This window comes from Thamnophis elegans, chromosome 5 (genome assembly GCF_009769535.1).
Source record: "Thamnophis elegans isolate rThaEle1 chromosome 5, rThaEle1.pri, whole genome shotgun sequence".
In the NCBI taxonomy this organism is placed as follows: domain Eukaryota; kingdom Metazoa; phylum Chordata; class Lepidosauria; order Squamata; family Colubridae; genus Thamnophis; species Thamnophis elegans.
The window spans coordinates 49,126,314-49,145,356 of record NC_045545.1 but is presented as its reverse complement, the minus strand read 5'-3'; the positions used below and the strand labels follow the sequence as shown (position 1 = coordinate 49,145,356).

The following is a 19,043-nucleotide window of genomic DNA, read 5'->3' as shown; positions in this document are numbered from 1 at the left end:
AAGGAGAAATTTGCTGACTTGCCGTCAGAAGGTGTGGGTGTTCTATCACTGGAGGTTTCCGAGAAGCAATTGGACAGCCATTTGTCCAGAATGGTACAGGGTCTCATTCCTGAGCAGGGGGTTCGACTAGAAGACCTCCAAGTTCCCTTCCAACACTGTTATTCTGTTATACTGTAACCCATGTTGCTTGGAAGTAACAGAGCTTCACTATTGCCTAGGCCTATTTTGTGTAAACCTGCCCACTTCATACGTGAGTTCCTAGTTGCAACTCCCCCTTTTGAAGCATTAATTAAATGTAGTTCTGGAGAAAGGGGGCAGTTTAAATAGATGCCCTAAACACTCTATATCTGTTTTTTGGAGGTGGCTCCAGCATCATAAAGGTTCAGAGGCCAGAAATTATATGAAGCCTAGACATGCAGAGCTACAAATCCATTTAATCATTCTTGTTACGCTAAAGACTCAGGCCATTGCTGAAATACACCTGCAAGTCTTTGTAGATTCTGGTACCATAAGCACTTTCACTGAGACCTTTATTGCACATAGATATGGTCTGCCTATTCAGTCTATCCAGCCCCAGCAAGAAATGAAATTATTTATGACCAGATGTTTCACTCTGGATGTATCACAGAATACAATAAAACACCACAACTTATCATCAACTATCATCCACCAGTCCTCATCCCTCTTCAAGTACCTCCTCTTTCGGTAACTGCCACAACTGTGATCTAAGCTAATGTATTTGGAAAGGGCAAATGGAAAGCAGAGATCCTGACCCCTCATTGGTTATGTGACAAATTTATTCCTGAAGCTCAGATTTTCTCAGATCAGCACTATGCCACATCAAAGGAAGAATTAATTGCCTGAAGGAATATCTCAAGGGGAATTTATCAAAAGGTTTTATCTTGCTCCTTGCCAATGTTCCTATCTTTTTCTTGTCAAGAAGGTTGGCATTCTGCACATTATCCGTCATTATTGGCTCCTGAAGTCAGTTGACATTAGGGATCACTACCTTCTTTCCTTCATTTTTATCTCTTGGGTTTACAGCAGATGATGCATATTTCACCAAATTGGATCATTTTCAGATGAAGGAGGATGATGAATATCTACGTGTTTTTAAATATATGGTAACAGTTTTCAGATTGGTTAATACCCCATCTTTGTAAAGATTTCCAATCACCCTTTCCATTATATTTTTTAATAATTTTTGATGGTCTTTTTATTTTATTTACTTTATTTACCTATGTTTAAAATGTTTGTTTTAGAGTGACTCTGGGTACTTTACATCATTCACTCTAGAGGGGAGAACAAAGAAGTATATCTAGAAAAGAAACCATACCAATTAATATAAAATCTTATGGGGACTCACCACCCTTCCACCCCTAGGCCTGTGAGAATAACCAGGTTTTCAGTGCCTTCTACAATATCATCAGAGTTGAAGTTCTAGATTTCTGGGTAGATAGTCTACAATGTAGGTACCATAATAGAAATTGCAGACTTCTGATGTCCTACCAGATGACCTTGTTTAATTGAGAAGATTTTGCTAGATCTTAGCTGACAGGTGGAAATAATCAGAAATAGGTGGTCCATAAAGTAAGAAAGTTTTGTGTCATAGGTGATAATCAGGATTTTGAATCATACCTGGAAGCTGATAGGGAGCCAGCTTGGGGAGTAGTAGTGTCACACAAGTGTACTGTAAGATGCCCATTACTGCTTGTACTGCCATATTCCAGCCCATCTGGTTTTCTAGTGGTTTTCAAGGGTAGTCCCATATAGATCACATTGCATAGTCCATTCTTGAAGTGACTAGGACATGAATGATTGTCCTGATCCAGGAATGGGCACAACTGGAACAATAGATATTATCTGGGCAAAAGCCTTCTTGGCTGCAGCTACCATCTATTCTTCAAGTTGGAGCTGTGAGTTTAAAGCCACCCCTAACTCACAACAACAAATCACATGATTCATTTTGAACTATAGTGCTTCACTTATCAATAGTGGCAAAGACGTTTGTAAAATTGGGCACGGCTCCCTTAAAATCTGCCTTGCTTAGCAACATAAATTCTGGTTCCAATTATGATCATAAGTAAGGCACTACCTGTATTGGATTATTAGGGCTACCATATTTCCTAAAAATAAAGATTGCTCCTGGAAAAAGTAGATATTTTTCTGCCTTCATATCTGTCTATGCGCGAGCGCGAGGAACATGTCTGCCGGGTTCTTTGCTCTGGCTCCGTACAGAGAAAAAAATCCTGTAGAGAGGAGGAATTGAGTTTCGGAGGTGAACTGAGAGAACTGAGGCAGCGTGAACCTCTCCGGGTCCTAGGGGTGGCAGTGGACTGCTGAGTTTTACTCACCAGGGCTGCCACCTCCGAAAGACGCTGACACCGTGGATTCCGCTGACGCCGCCCAACACCGCGGCCCAGCTGATTTGTGAAATCCGACCTCCCCTTGTAAAACCCCCGCTGAAAGGAGGAACTGAGTTTCGGAGTTTGGAGGTGAGCCGAGGGAGCTGAGGCAGCGTGAACATCTCCCGGGCCTGGGGATGGCAGCGGACTACTGAGTTTTTACTCCCCAAGGCTGCCACCTCCAAAAGACGCCGAAGATGCCGGTATCGTGGATTCCGCTGAGCCGCCCAACACCGCGGCCCAGCTGGTCTATGAAACCCGACCTCCCTTTTGTATTCATTACTTGACTGCCGCGGCTACGATTGCCACTGTGCTGCTGACCTGCTGATGTCGGCTTGAAGACTTTATGGCTTAGTGGCTTAGCGGGTCATAAGATCGTTGGTCAGACTATTTTTGGGAGGAAGCCTGATTAACTCTCCGTTTGCTGAGGCCCCTTGAGAACGCCTGGCCCAGCTATTGAATGGGGTATTACCCCCCTTCTTTCCATCTGGGATGAGTTTTTCCTTTGGTCTAATTTTGGCTTTAACTACTAAGAGGGTTGATACAGTAAATAGACTTTGTACATTAGACTCTTTTTACCATGACTGGCTTTCCGGCTTTTGTTGCTGTTATTGACATTTGGACCCATTCTGCCTTTAACCACCCTCCCCTTCGGACTGTATTGAACTTATTAGAGGGGGTGATCGATATGACGGGTCGCCTGATGAGATCTGGCAGCTTGCTTGCTGCCACTACGGCCCGCCTGGATCCCCCCTCCCTCTGCTCCACCTAACTCGACCCTCCTTAAGGTGTGACCCCCCCCTCTGTTGGGAGATTTGGAACTTAGAGGAAAAAGGAGAGGAACGGAACACCCCTCTTGGACTTCATATTTTCTCTTTTTACCATTTGCTATACTGGACTCTCTACTGGTCTTGGCAGAAGATATAGCCTTGTACGGACTTCGCTGCGCAATTTTTAAATTGGTATGGTGAGTGCATGGGATTGTATGTGATTGAGTGAATGATCCCACTTTTACCATTTTATTACCATTGTATTTTATATGTTTTAACTTCTATGTGGGGACTGTCTGTGTGAGAGTTTGGGTATGACTGATTCGGAGGACCTGGCGGAGTATGCGGGGGTCACCGGGGTGGTTGGGGGAACTACATCCACGGGAGAGGGTCGGGGCATTGCGGTCATAACAGGGAGAGGCAGATACGGCGGGGACTTTAGGGCAGGCCATTACCGGGGAAGGAGGGCTCGCTATATCACAGAGATCCCTCCTTCCGGCCCTAGGAGTCCCACTCCAAGGTCAGATGGCGCGAGTAATCAGGACCCTGGTCTCAGGCTGGTGTCGCTAAATGCCAGGTCTGTTGTTCATAAGGCTCCCCTCGTCCGGGACTTAATTTTAGACGAGGGGGCAGACCTGGCATGTATTACTGAGACATGGCTGGGCACGGAGGGAGGAGTCCCCCTCGTAGAGATGTGCCCAGACGGATTTCAGGTGCTTCATCAGCCGAGAGCCCAGGGAAGGGGTGGCGGTGTGGCTATTGTAGTCCGGGAGTCTTTAGCACCTCGTAGGATCCCTGCTCCGGAGCTTGTCGGGTGTGAGACCCTACTGGTGAGGCTGGACCTCAAGGGTCAAGTGGGTCTGCTGCTAACGTACCTGCCTCCCAACTGCATTGCAGCAGCCCTCCCCTCGCTCCTCGAGTCAGTAGCCGAGCTGGCAGTTGAGTTCCCCAGGCTTATGGTTCTGGGGGACTTTAACTTGCCTTCACTTGGTGAACGCTCTGATGGAGCGCAGGAGTTCATGGCTTCCATGACAGCCATGGGCTTGACCCAGATAATTCGAGGCCCAACTCACTCAGCGGGTCACACACTCGACCTCGTATTCCTCTCGGAGCAGTGGAGTTATGATCTTGGTCTGAGGGGTAATGAGATCATACCCCTGTCGTGGTCAGACCACTGCCTACTGAGGCTAGACTTCCGGAGGCCAAACCCCCACTGTAGGGAGGAGGAACCGACCAGGTGGTTCCGCCCCAGGCGACTTATGGACCCTGAAGGTTCCAGACGGAGCTTGGGGTTATTCCTGATACTCTCGCCCACAGTTCGGCGGAGACTCTTGCTGCTGCCTGGCACTCGGCAGCGTCAGAGTCTCTGGACCGGATTGCGCCACTACGGCCCCTCCAGGTCAGCGGCTCCCGGAGGCCTCCTTGGTTCACTGAGGAGCTCCGGGAGATAAAGCGCCGGAGGAGACGCCTAGAGCACCAGTGGAGATCCGATAGGTCCGAGTCGAACCGAGCACTTTTGACAGCATGCACCAAGGAATACATCCGGGCATTAAGAACAGCTAAGAGAACACACATTGCCACCTTGGTAGCGTCCGCCGAGTCCCGTCCAGCCGCCCTGTTTAGGATAACCCGCTCCCTCCTAAATAGGAGGGAGACGGGGGACTCCTTACAGGGTAGGGCTGAGGAGTATGTTCAGTTCTTGGCGGACAAAGTTGCTCGGTTTCGGTCGGACCTGGACTCCACTCCTGCAGATCCAGCCGAGACACAAGGGAATGACTTGGTAGACCATCTCTGGGTTGAGTTTCAGGATGTTGCCTCCGGGGATGTGGACAAGGCTATGCGAGCTGTGAATGCCTCCACCTGCATACTGGACCCGTGTCCCTCCTGGCTGGTTGCCAACAGCAGTGAGGTGACACGAGGCTGGATCCAGGCGGTTGTTACCACCTCTCTTCGGGAGGGGCACTTCCCCACCGTGCTCAAGACGGCGGTGGTGAGACCCCTCCTGAAGAAACCATCCTTGGATCCAGCCGTTCTTAATAACTACCATCCAGTCTCCAACCTCCCCTTTGTGGGGAAGGTTGTTGAGAAGGTGGTGGCCTTCCAGCTTCAGCGTACCTTGGAGGAAGCTAACTATCTTGACCCCTTCCAGTCAGGCTTCAGGCCCGGTTACAGCACAGAAACCGCTTTGGTCGCATTGACCGATGATCTCTGGAGAGCCAGAGATGGAGGCCACGCGTCCATCCTGGTTCTCCTTGACCTCTCAGCGGCTTTCGATACCATCGACCATGGTATCCTTCTGCGACGACTGCGGGAGGTGGGGGTGGGCGGCACTGTTCTGCAGTGGTTCTCCTCCTACCTCTCGGACAGGTCGCAGTCGGTGTCGGTGGGGGGGCAGAGATCATCCCCGAGGCCCCTAACTTATGGGATGCCGCAGGGTTCGGTCTTATCCCCCCTGCTGTTTAACATATACATGAAACTGCTGGGCGAGATCATTCGGAGGCACGGGATAAAATACCATCAATACGCGGACGATACACAGTTGTATCTGTCCGCCCCGTGCCAACTCAATGAAGCGGTGGACGTGATGAACCGGGGTCTTGAGGCTGTTAAAGACTGGATGAGAGCTAACAAACTGGTACTCAACCCGGACAAGACCGAGTGGCTGTTGTGTTTTCCTCCCAACAATTTGGCCGACGTTCCATCACTCAGGCTGGGGGGTCAAAATTTATACCCCTCAGACAGGGTCCGCAACTTGGGAGTCCTCCTGGACCCACAGCTGAGTTTCGACCATCACTTATCAGCTGTGACCAGGGGGGCATTTGCCCAGGTTCGCCTGGTGCGCCAGTTGCGGCCCTACCTGAACCGGGAGGCCCTCACAACAGTCACTCGAGCCCTTGTGATCTCTAGGCTGGAATACTGCAATGTGCTCTACATGGGGCTGCCCTTGAAGAGCATCCGGCGACTTCAGCTAGTCCAGAACGCAGCCGCGTGAGTGATTGTGGGCGCACCACGTTTCGCCCACATAACACCGATCCTCCGTGAGCTGCACTGGCTACCTGTCGATCTCCGGGTGCACTTCAAGGTCCTACTTACCATTCATAAAGCGCTCCATGGTAGTGGATCTGGCTATTTGAGAGACCGCCTTCTGCCGATTACCTCCCTCCGTCCCATCAGATCGCATAGAGTAGGCCTCCTCCGAATTCCATCCGCCAGTCAGTGCCGACTGGCGACTACGCGGAGGAGAGCCTTCTCAGTTGCAGCTCCGATGCTATGGAACAATCTCCCCGTGGAGATCCGCACCCTCACCACCGTCCAGGCCTTCCGCACAGCCCTCAAGATCTGGCTATCCCGTCAGGCCTGGGGATAAGACTTTACTCTCGCCCCTCCCGAATGTTGAATGAATGTTGGGTTTTTACTGCTAATTATTTTTATTCACATTTTCTTTTTGTGTTTTGTCCTGCACTCCCCCCCCCCCTATTATTATTTTTTTTAAATAAATGTTTTTTAATTTTAATTTAAAACAGGTACACATCTTTCTTTACATCTGTAAAAAATATATCAATCAATTACAGATAAGTTTTGGTACATCTCCTCCATAGTCAACCAACATAACTCATATTAACTAAGGCATTATTATATATCCATTTTCATTTAACTGTAATTATTATTTAGCAATATTGATAAAAGTAATAATCTTGACCAATCCCTGCCCACACCGGTGGGAGAGGAAAAAATCAAAAAGAGGAAAAAAAGGAAAAAAAGGACAGATAAAAAATAAAAATTAAAATAAAAAAATAAAAAATAAAAATAATACAAAAAAAGACAAAAACGACAAGGGACAAGGCAGGAAAACGAAACAAAACACAGGGGTCTATCATGAGAGAAAAAAAAGAAGTATATCAACTGGTTACAACATGCTTTGGTGCTTTTCTTCCATTAACTCATATTAATTCAAATATCTTAACTCGAATATTTACCATATCAACATCATTATACCTCCAGTTTTAATTACCTATGGTTATTTAAACATCCTTCATCCTTAGCTATGCATTACATAATTAATCCATAATACATGCTGACAATTCATTTACTTATTTATAAAATCCTCTATTATCATCAAATCCTCATATCCTATTTTAGCTGGACATCCATAATATTTAATTATATCATATATCATAACATTTTCCCAGTATTGATTAACATTTGATTGTATGTATTTTATTTAGTTTTTAATAGTGATAATTATTGTATTTAATACTCTTTATGTATAATCTTCCAATTGTTAGTTATCATATCAACTCCACATTATATACATTACTATCAATATCAATTATTATTCGACTATATCTGTTACAAGAAAAAGCAATTAGGTTTAACTAGTTTTCAGTTGTGTTCTTCAATCTATCAGCCAGTTCCAAATTATATATATTACTATCCATATCAGTCATTTTTCAGCTATATCTATTACACATTAAGGTAATCAGATTTAGCTAGATTTTAAATTACGTTGTTCCATCTATCAGCCAGTGTCTCTCCAATAGCAAGATCCTCTCCAGCCAATTGCCACACGTTGGATAAATTTACCAAATGTTTTCATAATCAAATCCAGACAAAGATATTTTGGCACCTTTGGACTCTGAATATCAGTGATGAAATAATAGTAATGTTGTCCTGGGCTTGTAATATTTTCCAAATTAACTTTAATTCTCAAAGGTGGATTTTCCATTCCTCCTGCACACTGTCTTTTTAAATGAATCTTCTTTATAGCTTCCCCCCTCCTTTCTTCCTCTGAGATAGACCAGACACCATTTCTCACATTTTCCGTTTGTATTTCAGGAGCATTTAAACATTCAACAATCTCAGTTTTTGCTTCATATTTTGAAATCAGATGATCCAATTTTCTTTTCAATCTTTGATAAGAATTATAAAGTCCTCTACATGCGGAAAAAAGTCTCTGAAATGAAATCTTAGAGGTATTTTGGGACGCCATGATGTGTGTCGCAGTTAAAAATTGCAAACTCTTTTTTTTTTCCCACAGACTTCTTAGTCTCTCACAGGCTGTGATTGTAAACAAAGCCGAGTAGTAAAGTAATAAAAGTGTCGAGTCGTGACGGGCTAATTAGTAGAAAATAAATTTTACGATCCATTTAAGGAGATTCAGAGGGGGGAGGGTGTCAAGAAGTTTCTTGAAGCATTTAAGAAGTAAAGTAACCACCAGCCATAAATCCATTAGAAAACGCCAATTCGCCGCTAAGTTTCCCTGTTCTTTGGTTTCAGTTATCTTAAGTTTTTAACGCGAACAGTCTCTCTTGGATAATAAAATCAGCTTACCAGATGACATCACTTCTAGCATTCTTAGGGGCAACCTGCAGTTTCAGTTAGCACACAGCTAATCCAGAAAGGAATTGGCACGAGGAGTTAATACCCCCCCCAGAGATTTGCGGGTATCTCTGAGGTCTAGGGTCTCTCCCCACCTTCACTGTCGTCTCCGGGACAGCTAGGGTTCAAAGAACCCGTCCAAAAATCCTTCGGTATAGAGGAATTTCAGGAGTAGCCTGAAACTCCATCTTCTCACTGCTAAGCCCCGCCTTCTTCTCTCTCCCCCCCCCCCTCCTATTATTGTAAGCCGCCCTGAGTCCCTTCAGGGAAAAGGGCGGCCTATAAATGCTTAATAAAATGAAAAAAAAATGAAATGAAATCTGGATGTACAACATTTTGGTCCTGATTTCACTGCACTGATTGTATCAAGTTGCTAGCTTTGGATATATAACTTTTAGATGAATTTTTGTTTTCTTTATTATGGTTTTTCTGGGAACATGTACTCTTGTAGCTTTTGCATGTACATCTCTATTCATCCTTTAGCTTTTGCATGTAAATCTCTTCCTCCAGACCTAAGTCTGATGGTGAAACTCAGAAGAGTAAAGACTAATGCCATTTTAGAACAATACTTTTTCTGTTAGAAAAACTAAAACAATTACTTTGACATTTCATCTATGGCTGTATTCATTTCTAACTCAGTTTGTGTCCCTACTCAGGTAGTACCATTTCAGGCCACCTACAGTTATTACCTGCTCCAGCTGCCAAATGCTTTCCAACTTTACCTTGATACAGTGGCCTTACATGCTTTTCAGGAACGTCAAACTGTGTTCTTGGCCTCCTTAACAATTACCTTGTCATTATTGTCAGGAAGCCCCTCTGCCCCTTGCTGTTGGCAATTACGCCTGGCTTTCTCTGCTCCATATAATCATGTTACAAACTGGACATTAGGTTTATTGCCCTTCATAGATCAGGCCTATGACTTTTTATTTACACCTTCCAGTCACTTTGAAAATACATCCACTTTTCTACTGTGCCCCTTGAAGTGCTAGAGCGCCATAGACTTTGCAGATTAGCTGTTTTCCATTGATTTTCTCCATCCACAATGAGGTCCAAACATGGGAGAATTCAAGGCTATTGTTCTTGAAGAGTTCCAATAAGGAAATGGCAAACTGACATGCAGACACTTGGAGATTTTATAGCCGAAAATGGTTTATGATTGCTGAATCCAGACTGCCAAATCTCTCCAGAGAAAGAAAAGATCTTGATATCACTTATACATACTCTGAACATTTTTGTATGTGAATGGAGTAAACTGCAGAAACTGATGTGTTTGTGATCACTTGTTGGGAGGTGCAGGATTCCACTGAGCTGTTAATGTGGCCTATTTATGGGCTAAACATTTGACCAAAACTTACTTATTAAGCACGTTGGAGTTTAATTTTTTTTTGGTTTTACTGTTTTTAAAGATTAAGAGCTTTCCAAATTGCAAGTTTGATCATATTCATTGAGTTCAATCCTTTAAGAAAGAAATTTCAATTGAAAGTTTAAGATTTACAAGATTTCCCTCCCCCCTTGAATATACAGCAAAAGGGTAAACATTTTAGGATTGTATAAATGATTAAAGACTCATAGGGACTTGAGTTGGAACATTGAAATTAACTATATAGAATCCTTCCTGTAGGAAACTTTCTGTATTTACATCTGATGATGATGATCTGATGATAAGATGACTTTGAAGGTTGGTCACTAGAGGGTATCAAAAGGAAATAAATATATCAGTGAATACATTGAAAAAAATGGGATGGGTTTGTAAGTCATATTTTATGTTTTCCAACTGATCAGATGGAGAAAGATAGAGTTCCTGAAGTTAGATGCTAAGTTTGGGTTTCCATATGCACTGAAATACCTTTTGAAGACTTGGATTTCAAGTACTACAAAGCCATAGTGGCTATGAAGGGAGGAGGAGGCTTAGAGAAAAGGGTAGTAAAACAAAGAAACTGAAACAATAAAGACCATGAAAATGGGGAGAGAAGTAGATATTGCTTAATCTAGAATACAGATCAGTTTCCCACAGAAATGTTTTATATAAAAGGAGCATCATGCATAGAAGTATAAAATCAAGAATCTCTGTTTTTGTTTCCAGTATTTGTTCTTCTGGGAGTGTAAGATAAAGATGTAATTAATTAAGAACAATAAAACAACTATAAATTAAAAATGGTTTTCTGTAGAAGAAAGCCCTCCATGAGAGACAAAGATAGATATGCTTACATGTTGAGATTGGAATTGGCATCTCTGATTTATTTATTATTCATTTTTATTCTTTTGTAATTTTGTGATGTGTTTTTGTGTTTCTACTTGTGTTATATATTTATACTATATATAAATGAAAGTCAGTTTATATGGTAGAGTATAATCATATACAGATATAAACAAAATATGTAAGCTTCAAATAAGAGCCCAAATAGTTACTGCACTGTGTAGTAATGTTTCATCCAAGCCATTTGACATTGCGTCATTTAGGCACATATCATAAAAAATGCAATAGGATGTTCTTGTTCTGACCTGGGCTTCCCAAGAGCATGACACAAACTCCTTGTCCCAACAAAAACCCCTTTTATTAATTTACTGGGGATTCTACTCATTCACATTCAGCAAAGTCTTTCAAGGGAGGAGTTACAATCACAGGGTTCACTGATAAATGCTCACTCGACAAAAGTGTGACCGACGAAACCGCGGCGAGAAAACCACGAGTTCAAAATTGCACCAATGAATGAGCGCAGGAGCATGCCAACAACAGTGCACCAACAAAAGCATGCCTTCAACAAACAAGTAATAACAACCTAATAACCCTAACCCTAACCCTAAACCTAACCCTGAACCCTTACCTTAACTTAAATCACACTTTTGTGAGCGCGGTTTTGTCGGCGCGTTGTTGTGGGGGCATTTATGATGTCACGGTTTTCTCGCCGCGGTTATGTCGGCACACTTTTGTCATGCACGCATTTGTCAGGTCACACAATCACAGTCCTTATCTGGCTTGGAGAGCTGACAGGCTGATATCTGCAAAACTTGGAAAGAAGTCTCGGAGAGTCATGAACCAATTAAGTGAACTAATTGTCTCCTGCAAACTCCACTCTCCTTTCACTCCTCTTTTATTTCCTCTGGGAGGGGCATTCATCATCTACCTGTGGCCTTACTCCCAAGTCAATCCCTGTTCTTTAGCTGTTCCCTTCATCTGGCAACTCTGCAGGTGCGCACACTGGGAACAGGCTCCAGCTGTTTGTCTGCCTCACTGATGTCTGACCCTGAATGAAGGGAGCTGATAACTGGCATACTATACTCCTCTCTGCTTCCCACACCGAGCCCTCATCAGAGCCTACCCCAGACTCCAGGACTGGCCCATGTTCCTCCTTAACCTCCTCACTGTCCGAATCTGCTGCCAGCTCCACTGGCTGCTGGTGGGCCACAACATTCTTTCCACTTTTAAATAAATGAAGAGTTAACAAGGAAGTTTGTTGAGACATGTTCATAATATGGTTTCATGTTTTTATCCTCACTAAAATTACAGATACAGGCATAAAACCCACAGATGAAACCACATGAAAATGTTATTTTGGGCCATGGCAAAATTGTCTCATGCCTTTCTTTAATCTATCCATGTTTGTCACTACTGTTTAAAGACTTCTCAAATCATGCTATTTTCTCTAATCACAGGGAGCGTGTGTGTGGCACAATCAGTCAAGATTCCCCGGGAACCTAAAGAGGGAGAATTTGATAAGATCATTAGGCGCCTTCTGGAAACATCCCATGCTCGAGCTGTCATCATATTTGCCAATGAAGATGATATCAAGTAAGAATTTAGAGATTAATACTTTAGAATCTGTGATGGAAATAGAGAGACAAAGAAATAAAATGTATGGAAATGAATGTAGAAGGGGAGTAAACTAGATAAGAACCTTGTTAATGAATAAAATGGAATATTGTTAGCATTTCTGAGGTTGGCTAGGTCAAAGAACAGAATAAAAGAATTAATTGTACTCTTGATATAGGATATAATAACAGAATTCTTAAAGTCTGCCAGAGCTTTCCTTTGCACTCTGTCTTATACTGAATAGAATCAAGATGGGGTTATATTGAGTTTCTTTTTCACCCTCTTCTTTCCCAGAACTAAACTGAAGATTACTTAACAGTTCTTAAATTTCTTCTTGAAGGCTATTTCCCATATTCCTTCCTCAATAACAACATATCAGGATACATTTTCCATTGTTCCTCTGTGTTTCAAAATGGTACCAGTGTCTTCTGTAGCTCTGTAAATTGATATGTTTCTGAAGATACGTATTTCTGATGGTTTGTGTTGTATATTGTGTTGTGTGAGGGAACGAAGCGGGAGCCATGGAATCAGAGAGTAAGATGTTTATTAGTAGGTGACAAGCGATTCAGAATGTGTTACAACTGTCACAGTATTTATACTCTCAGGTACCAACTGTCATTTAACTGTCATTACAACCACCAATCACAGGCTGTGCTTCGCCCGACCAATTAGAATGCAGCACAGGCTGTTGCTGGGCTATAACACTCCTTCCCCCCAGTTATTTGCATAATAACCATTTATTTGTGTGATATCCATTTACCTTTTTGTATTGTCAATTTGCGTGTTATTTGTTTGCATTTTTTGTATTATCTATTTATTTATTGCATTTACAATTTATTTGCATTTTTTTTTCTTTTGTTCATGTTCAACATCTACAAATTGTGTTCTCTCCTTCCCCCCAGTTAACCAGACACTCACATTCTCATATTCCTATTTGCATATACATTTGTATATAAACACCATTTACATATACACATTTGCATCCCCCCCACCAATTCTGCGCATGCGTCGTTTCTGCGGCCCTCAAACTGGTTCAGGACCTTCAATCAAGTCTTTTTGGCTCGCTCCTGAATTTGACAGTGGCCAGCAGCGGCAGGGAGGCAGTATAACTTGTAAGTTTGTGTATGAAGAGATTAGCGGCTTTGTGGATTGGCTTTGCTCGATCGGCATGCAGGCAGTGTTCCGCTGTTGCTGGAAGGTTTAGCTGACAGGATTTCTGCTGACTTTTGCTGCAGAGAATGGTAGACTTCTGAAACGGCTGTGGAGGCTTCTGTTAGAGAGCGGAGACCGGCCCTGGAGGCGGCTGAGTTGTTCCTGGCTCATTAGGAAGGCAGCAGGCAGGCTTTTGAGTGGCCAGAGTTGCTCCTTGGGAGGCAGGCAGCTTTGTAATGCATGTAGCAGGCTTCTGACAGGCTGGTAGTAGGCTGCTGGCTTTGGAAGAAGAGCAGGCTTGTCGGAAGCTGCTTCTTTGGAAAGCTGTATGAAGAGTCAGAGGCTTCTTAGGCAACAGTATCTGTTTATTGCAACAAGACCATTTGTAACAGTAGCAAACAGTAGACCGGATAGACTCTAGAGTTGTGTCTGGTAGATCTTCACAGCAGAGAGGCAGGCAGACAGGCAGCTTCAGCCACGGTTGAGCCAACGCGATTCGTAGCTCGTCCCTGAGCAGAGGCGACGGCTCCAGCCAAGGTTAAGCGTAGGTTGCCCGTCCCTTTGACTGAAGGAGTCCGTGCCTGTGGATCTACTCAGGTTGGCTTGATCGGAGGTGAAACCTGAGGCAGTGGCAACTGCTGCTGCAGCTCTGACAGGTCTTCAAAGTATTGTCTGTTCGCGTTTGCTTGGTTGCGTTGCGAGTGGCTTAGTGTTCGTTGTTGTTTTCCAGGCTCTGCGGAATCGCATTCAATCCCACCCTCGTCGCCAGTGTTGTATATTGTGTTGTGTGAGGGAACGAAGCAGGAGCCATGGAATCAGAGAGTAAGATGTTTATTAGTAGGTGACAAGCGATTCAGAATGTGTTACAACTGTCACAGTATTTATACTCTCAGGTACCAACTGTCATTTAACTGTCATTACAACCACCAATCACAGGCTGTGCTTCGCCCGACCAATTAGAACGCAGCACAGGCTGTTGCTGGGCTATAACAGTTTGCTATAGGTTAAATATGTACTCCCAACTTAGAAGAGGCCCATCCCTTGGCTAAAAATCAGAATAGCTCCATCCTTCTTCAGTTTGGTGGTGTTGATCAAACTCTTTAGATCTGTGGGTTCATACCTCCTTCAGCTTGCATGGCATAGAAAAGATGCATCAGAAGTTTATAAATGATTTCAGGAAAATAGCTAAATTTGAGGAAGAAGTATTAATAATGACTATATAAAAATCTGAAGGTCTAAATTCCTGGATTTTGCTCCAGGAAACATTCCATTGAAATGCTTATGGGAAGCTTGTTTGTGGTTGTGCCACAAAAAAGCACTCAAGTTCTAAGACGTTTTAAAATATGATCTATAGATTCAAAGAAATATGATGCAAAGCAAACTGGGGGGTACTTGAAGTTTTCATCATATAATCAGTAGTTTCAAAGATTTAAAATACTTTTAGAAATTTAATATAATTTTGAAGCCTCTTTTTCAAAAACACTTTCCACAAATATTATGGTTTTGTGAGGAAATTTTGAAGTTAGCTTCCATGGAATTTATCTTTAGTAATTAAAAAGAATACTTTTAATATTCTCTGGTAATCACTAGAAAGTAAAATATGCCTTTTTCCAATGGAGTAAATGGAACTATAACACAAAATGAAAAACTGAAAGCACACAATCCTCTGATTTAGTTCTTTAGTTCTTCAGATCTTGCAGTTTTGAGTTGCACCTGATCTTGCAAGTATCTAATTTATTAATCAATAAATGTTGGCAAATATAAGTAAATTGACATTTTCAACCAGTTTACATCAAACAGCTTAGGGTTTTTGAGAAGCTCTTAAAAATACTTTATGTTATTTCCTTCCACCAAAATCAGGGAATTTCCTTTGCAGCATAAATGACTAGTATCTTTAAACAGATGTTTATAAACATTTGCCTATATGAAAATAAGCAGTAAACTGGAGAATTGCATTCTGGTGGCAATAGTTTACATGCATCTGGAAAATTCCCATTTTTCAGGCAATGGTAAGTTCACATGTACTACTGAGCCAGATGATTCTTTAGGATTGATTCACATGATTCATGCATGTATTTCTGGGTACAATATATAAGAGCTGTTGTGATTTTTAAACCTGCATATGTACTGTATTTTTCCAATCTTCTCAAATGGACTTATATCTATTTTCTAGACCTAATTTCTTATAATTCTAAACATTGCAGTCAAGGTTCTCTTCGATCACAATGGACGAACATTAAACATTGTAGTTGCCTAGATACCATGATAAGCTGAAAGTTCACCCCAAATGTCATGGTGATGATGGGAGTATTGGTACAACTATGAGACAATATGAGAAGGCTGGGAAAGGAATGGAGAGGAGACATTTAGTATATTATATATTTCCCATCAAACTAGCATTAAAGGTACTTTACTGAAATCTGTATAGTTCTCAGATCCTTGATTTCACCTAGTTTTATGGGGCTTGACACCAGTCTCATCAATTGTAAAAGAAATCCCTTCTCTCATTTATAGCAAGTTAATTATGGCAAATCATTCAAAAAGATTTGCTACTTGGCTTGAGCCACCTTTTCTGAAACGAATAATCCATCTTCAATGTTTGGAGTTTTGTATCTATTTTCCCTTCCAATCTTTTCCAAGCTCACCCACAATCTCCCATCACAATATTGTATATGGAAAAAGCTCCATTTATTTAAGAGTGAGTAGTTCACATTTATTGGTTAGCACAAGACAGATTAGGAGATGAACCAGATGCTGCGCTGCCATAAAACCTATGTGATTTTGTGTCTGTGAGTGTGACTTTGTGTCTGCCCAAGATGCAATAGTAAATTATATGTAAATTGTGGGAAGTTCATGTATTATGTCGATATAAAAAAACAATGGAGAAGGTGCAAGTTGGGTTCTGTGTCTTAATTCAGAGTTGCATTGTTGTATATTCTGCAAATATAGTTGGGCTGCCATTTTGTCAGATGGGGGAGTGAGTTAGAGCTTTTCATGCAATAAATCTATAGCTCTTCCGCAATATGACTTTCTTGGTAGGCTGAGATTGCATCCCACAGAATGTCTTTGTGATTTTTCTACATACATAGCAGTGGTGGGTTCCAGATCCTGTTGCAACTGGTACGGTGCAACGGGGCCTGGCGTCCCCTACATGCACACGTGCAGCATGCACACACATGTGCGCATGCGTCTTTACCTCCGCAACACCTCCGTGATGTTCCAGCTGTTCGGCAGAGCATCACACATGTGCGGTACACTCCGTGCGTGGAAGCACCAAAGAGCTCAAATATAGGTAAGGAGCTCAGGCGGGTGGGCGGATCCTCTGGAGCACTGTACTGGGGCGTACCGCCTGCAACCCACCACTGATACATAGCCATTTTCCCTGTTGCCCTTATTTGCCCAGATTTTTTTTATTTAAAGCATCGCAGACTCAATGTAAAGCAATACAGAGCTGTGTTAATTCATGAAATAAAAATAAATCTAAAATCCATAGCTGGGTAGTAACTTTATTTCTTTGTTTATTTAGGTGCCTTGCATGAATGACTTTAAGTGGCTTACAACCAATGCTCTGCAAATGGCAATGATTTTAATCTGCTTCCTAAAGCATAAAAAAGTAGAAGCTAGCCTCATTTCAAGAAATGAAGTATTACCAAATGCTACTGTTGAGAATATCATTCTCCAGGTTTCCTCTGGCATGTCTCTAGAGATAAATGTCCTGTCTTGGTTAGATAGTATAATTGAACAAATTCTACCCAGAGAAGGAGCTGCCAAATATAACAAGAGCTCAAGCTGCATATAGCTTTAGTGTATAGATTATAACCAGCACCTTGAACTGAACCCAGGAGACTATTGGCAACTGGTTCTGCTTTTATAAAATATGTGTTATTCTGATAAACTCTGAGTAGCCTGACCATCAGGCAAATAATTATTTTCTGTGCCAGCAGCTATTGCAGTAGTTATTAAGATCAACCAAAATGAGAAGCGTATCTAGTTCCATTTCCAATTTAGTGAGTCATTGCTTGTTAATTTTATTCTTCTCACATTCTAGCATTCCCTCAACTGTGAAGTTAAATGGATAGCTTTGGACCAATCTCTCATTCCCACAATTTTGGTCACATGAGTATAGGAATGTATGTATCACTCTGAGCTGCTGACAGTGAAATGCAGTCCAATATAATAAATAAATGCCTGATTCCCATGATAATTCAGTAAGTATTGAATATTTGCTGTGGCCACAATTGATGCCACATGTTTGGGGGTTGTTCAGTTCTATTACGCTTTTTGTTGTGCAATTCAGTGCCCCCCCCCCAGTTTAATTGTGCCAAGAACAATATCTCATTTTGGCAGCTGTTGAGGCCTGTTCTTAGGATCATTTGAACTGTGAAATCCAGAGATGGGTTCCTATCTATTTGGTGCGGTTCACCCGAATAGGTAGTAAAAATCTGGTGTACCTTTCTGAACTGGTAGTAATGGCAGCCTGGCTACACCCCCGAACTGATTTCCTCAGTCCCCACTGCCGTTGCCTGCAAGTTTTATTATCTGGAAAAGGAGGCAAAGAGAAACAGTCCTGTCACCAAAGTAGGCAACAGGGGGAAAAAATTCCAACTTCAGCCTCCTGGTGCGACGTGAGGCTTTGGGTGAAGGCGAAAGGGAGATTGAGAAGCAGGTTGAGTGAGGGGTGGGCAGAGGCATTTCCCCCTTCTCCCAGCTTCCAGAAGCACTCTGCAGGCTTCAGCAGGGCTGGGGGAAGGGAAAAATTTTCACAAATGGGGGGCATTTTTTCCTTCCCTCAGCCCTGCTGAAACCTGCAGAGTGCTCCTGTGGGCCAAGGAGGACAAAAACATTTTTTTCTTACTGGGTAGTTTATGGCTTGGTGAAGGGGCCATGTGACTGAGTATGCATGAGTGATGTCAAGTTGATACGCCCACTTAGTCACCATCTAGCCACACCCACTTAGTCACCATCTAGCCACACCCACTAAAAAATTAGTAGTAAAATTTTTTGAAACCCACCCCTGGTGAAATCTGATGATCTAAACTAACTGATGGATTAAAATAAAGTAGTAATGAAATCTCCCCGCATCTCAGAAAGTTGAGACATCATTCTGTATACCAAGATGCATGTAAATATTCATAGTTAATGCTGCTCAATGTCAGCCCCTCTAGGAAGATCAGGTCAGAAAATCAACTCCATGGGAACACTAAAAATGCTTTTATTGAAACTGGCTATAATAATAGAATTCTTGCAAATCTGTGCTGTACTTGCTCTCCTATTTATACTCCAGTGAATCAGGGAGGCATCTGCCTGAATCACTTCCAAATATTGTCTTACCACTCAGGACTTTAGATGTGTTTAAGCTCTTTTTGCCTAGGTAACCATTCTTGCATATTTCCATCATTTTTATACTCTCTACACCAATGACCATAATAAGGTTACTAATATTCATTTTTTGAGAAAATGTATTTTAACATGCATATTTTTGAAAGCAAACACACTGCATATCTTTAAAAATATGCATTTGTAAAT

The 19,043-nt window shown here is 42.4% G+C and overlaps 1 protein-coding gene across 1 annotated transcript in view; it reads left to right on the top strand.

Annotated features, from left to right (window-relative positions):
- Nucleotides 1-19,043, top strand: part of GRM4 (glutamate metabotropic receptor 4) — a 470,882-nt gene that overhangs the window by 201,008 nt on the left and 250,831 nt on the right. The window contains 1 exon segment of the mRNA XM_032218566.1: nucleotides 12,209-12,344. Coding sequence (XP_032074457.1) covers nucleotides 12,209-12,344 — 136 coding nt within the window.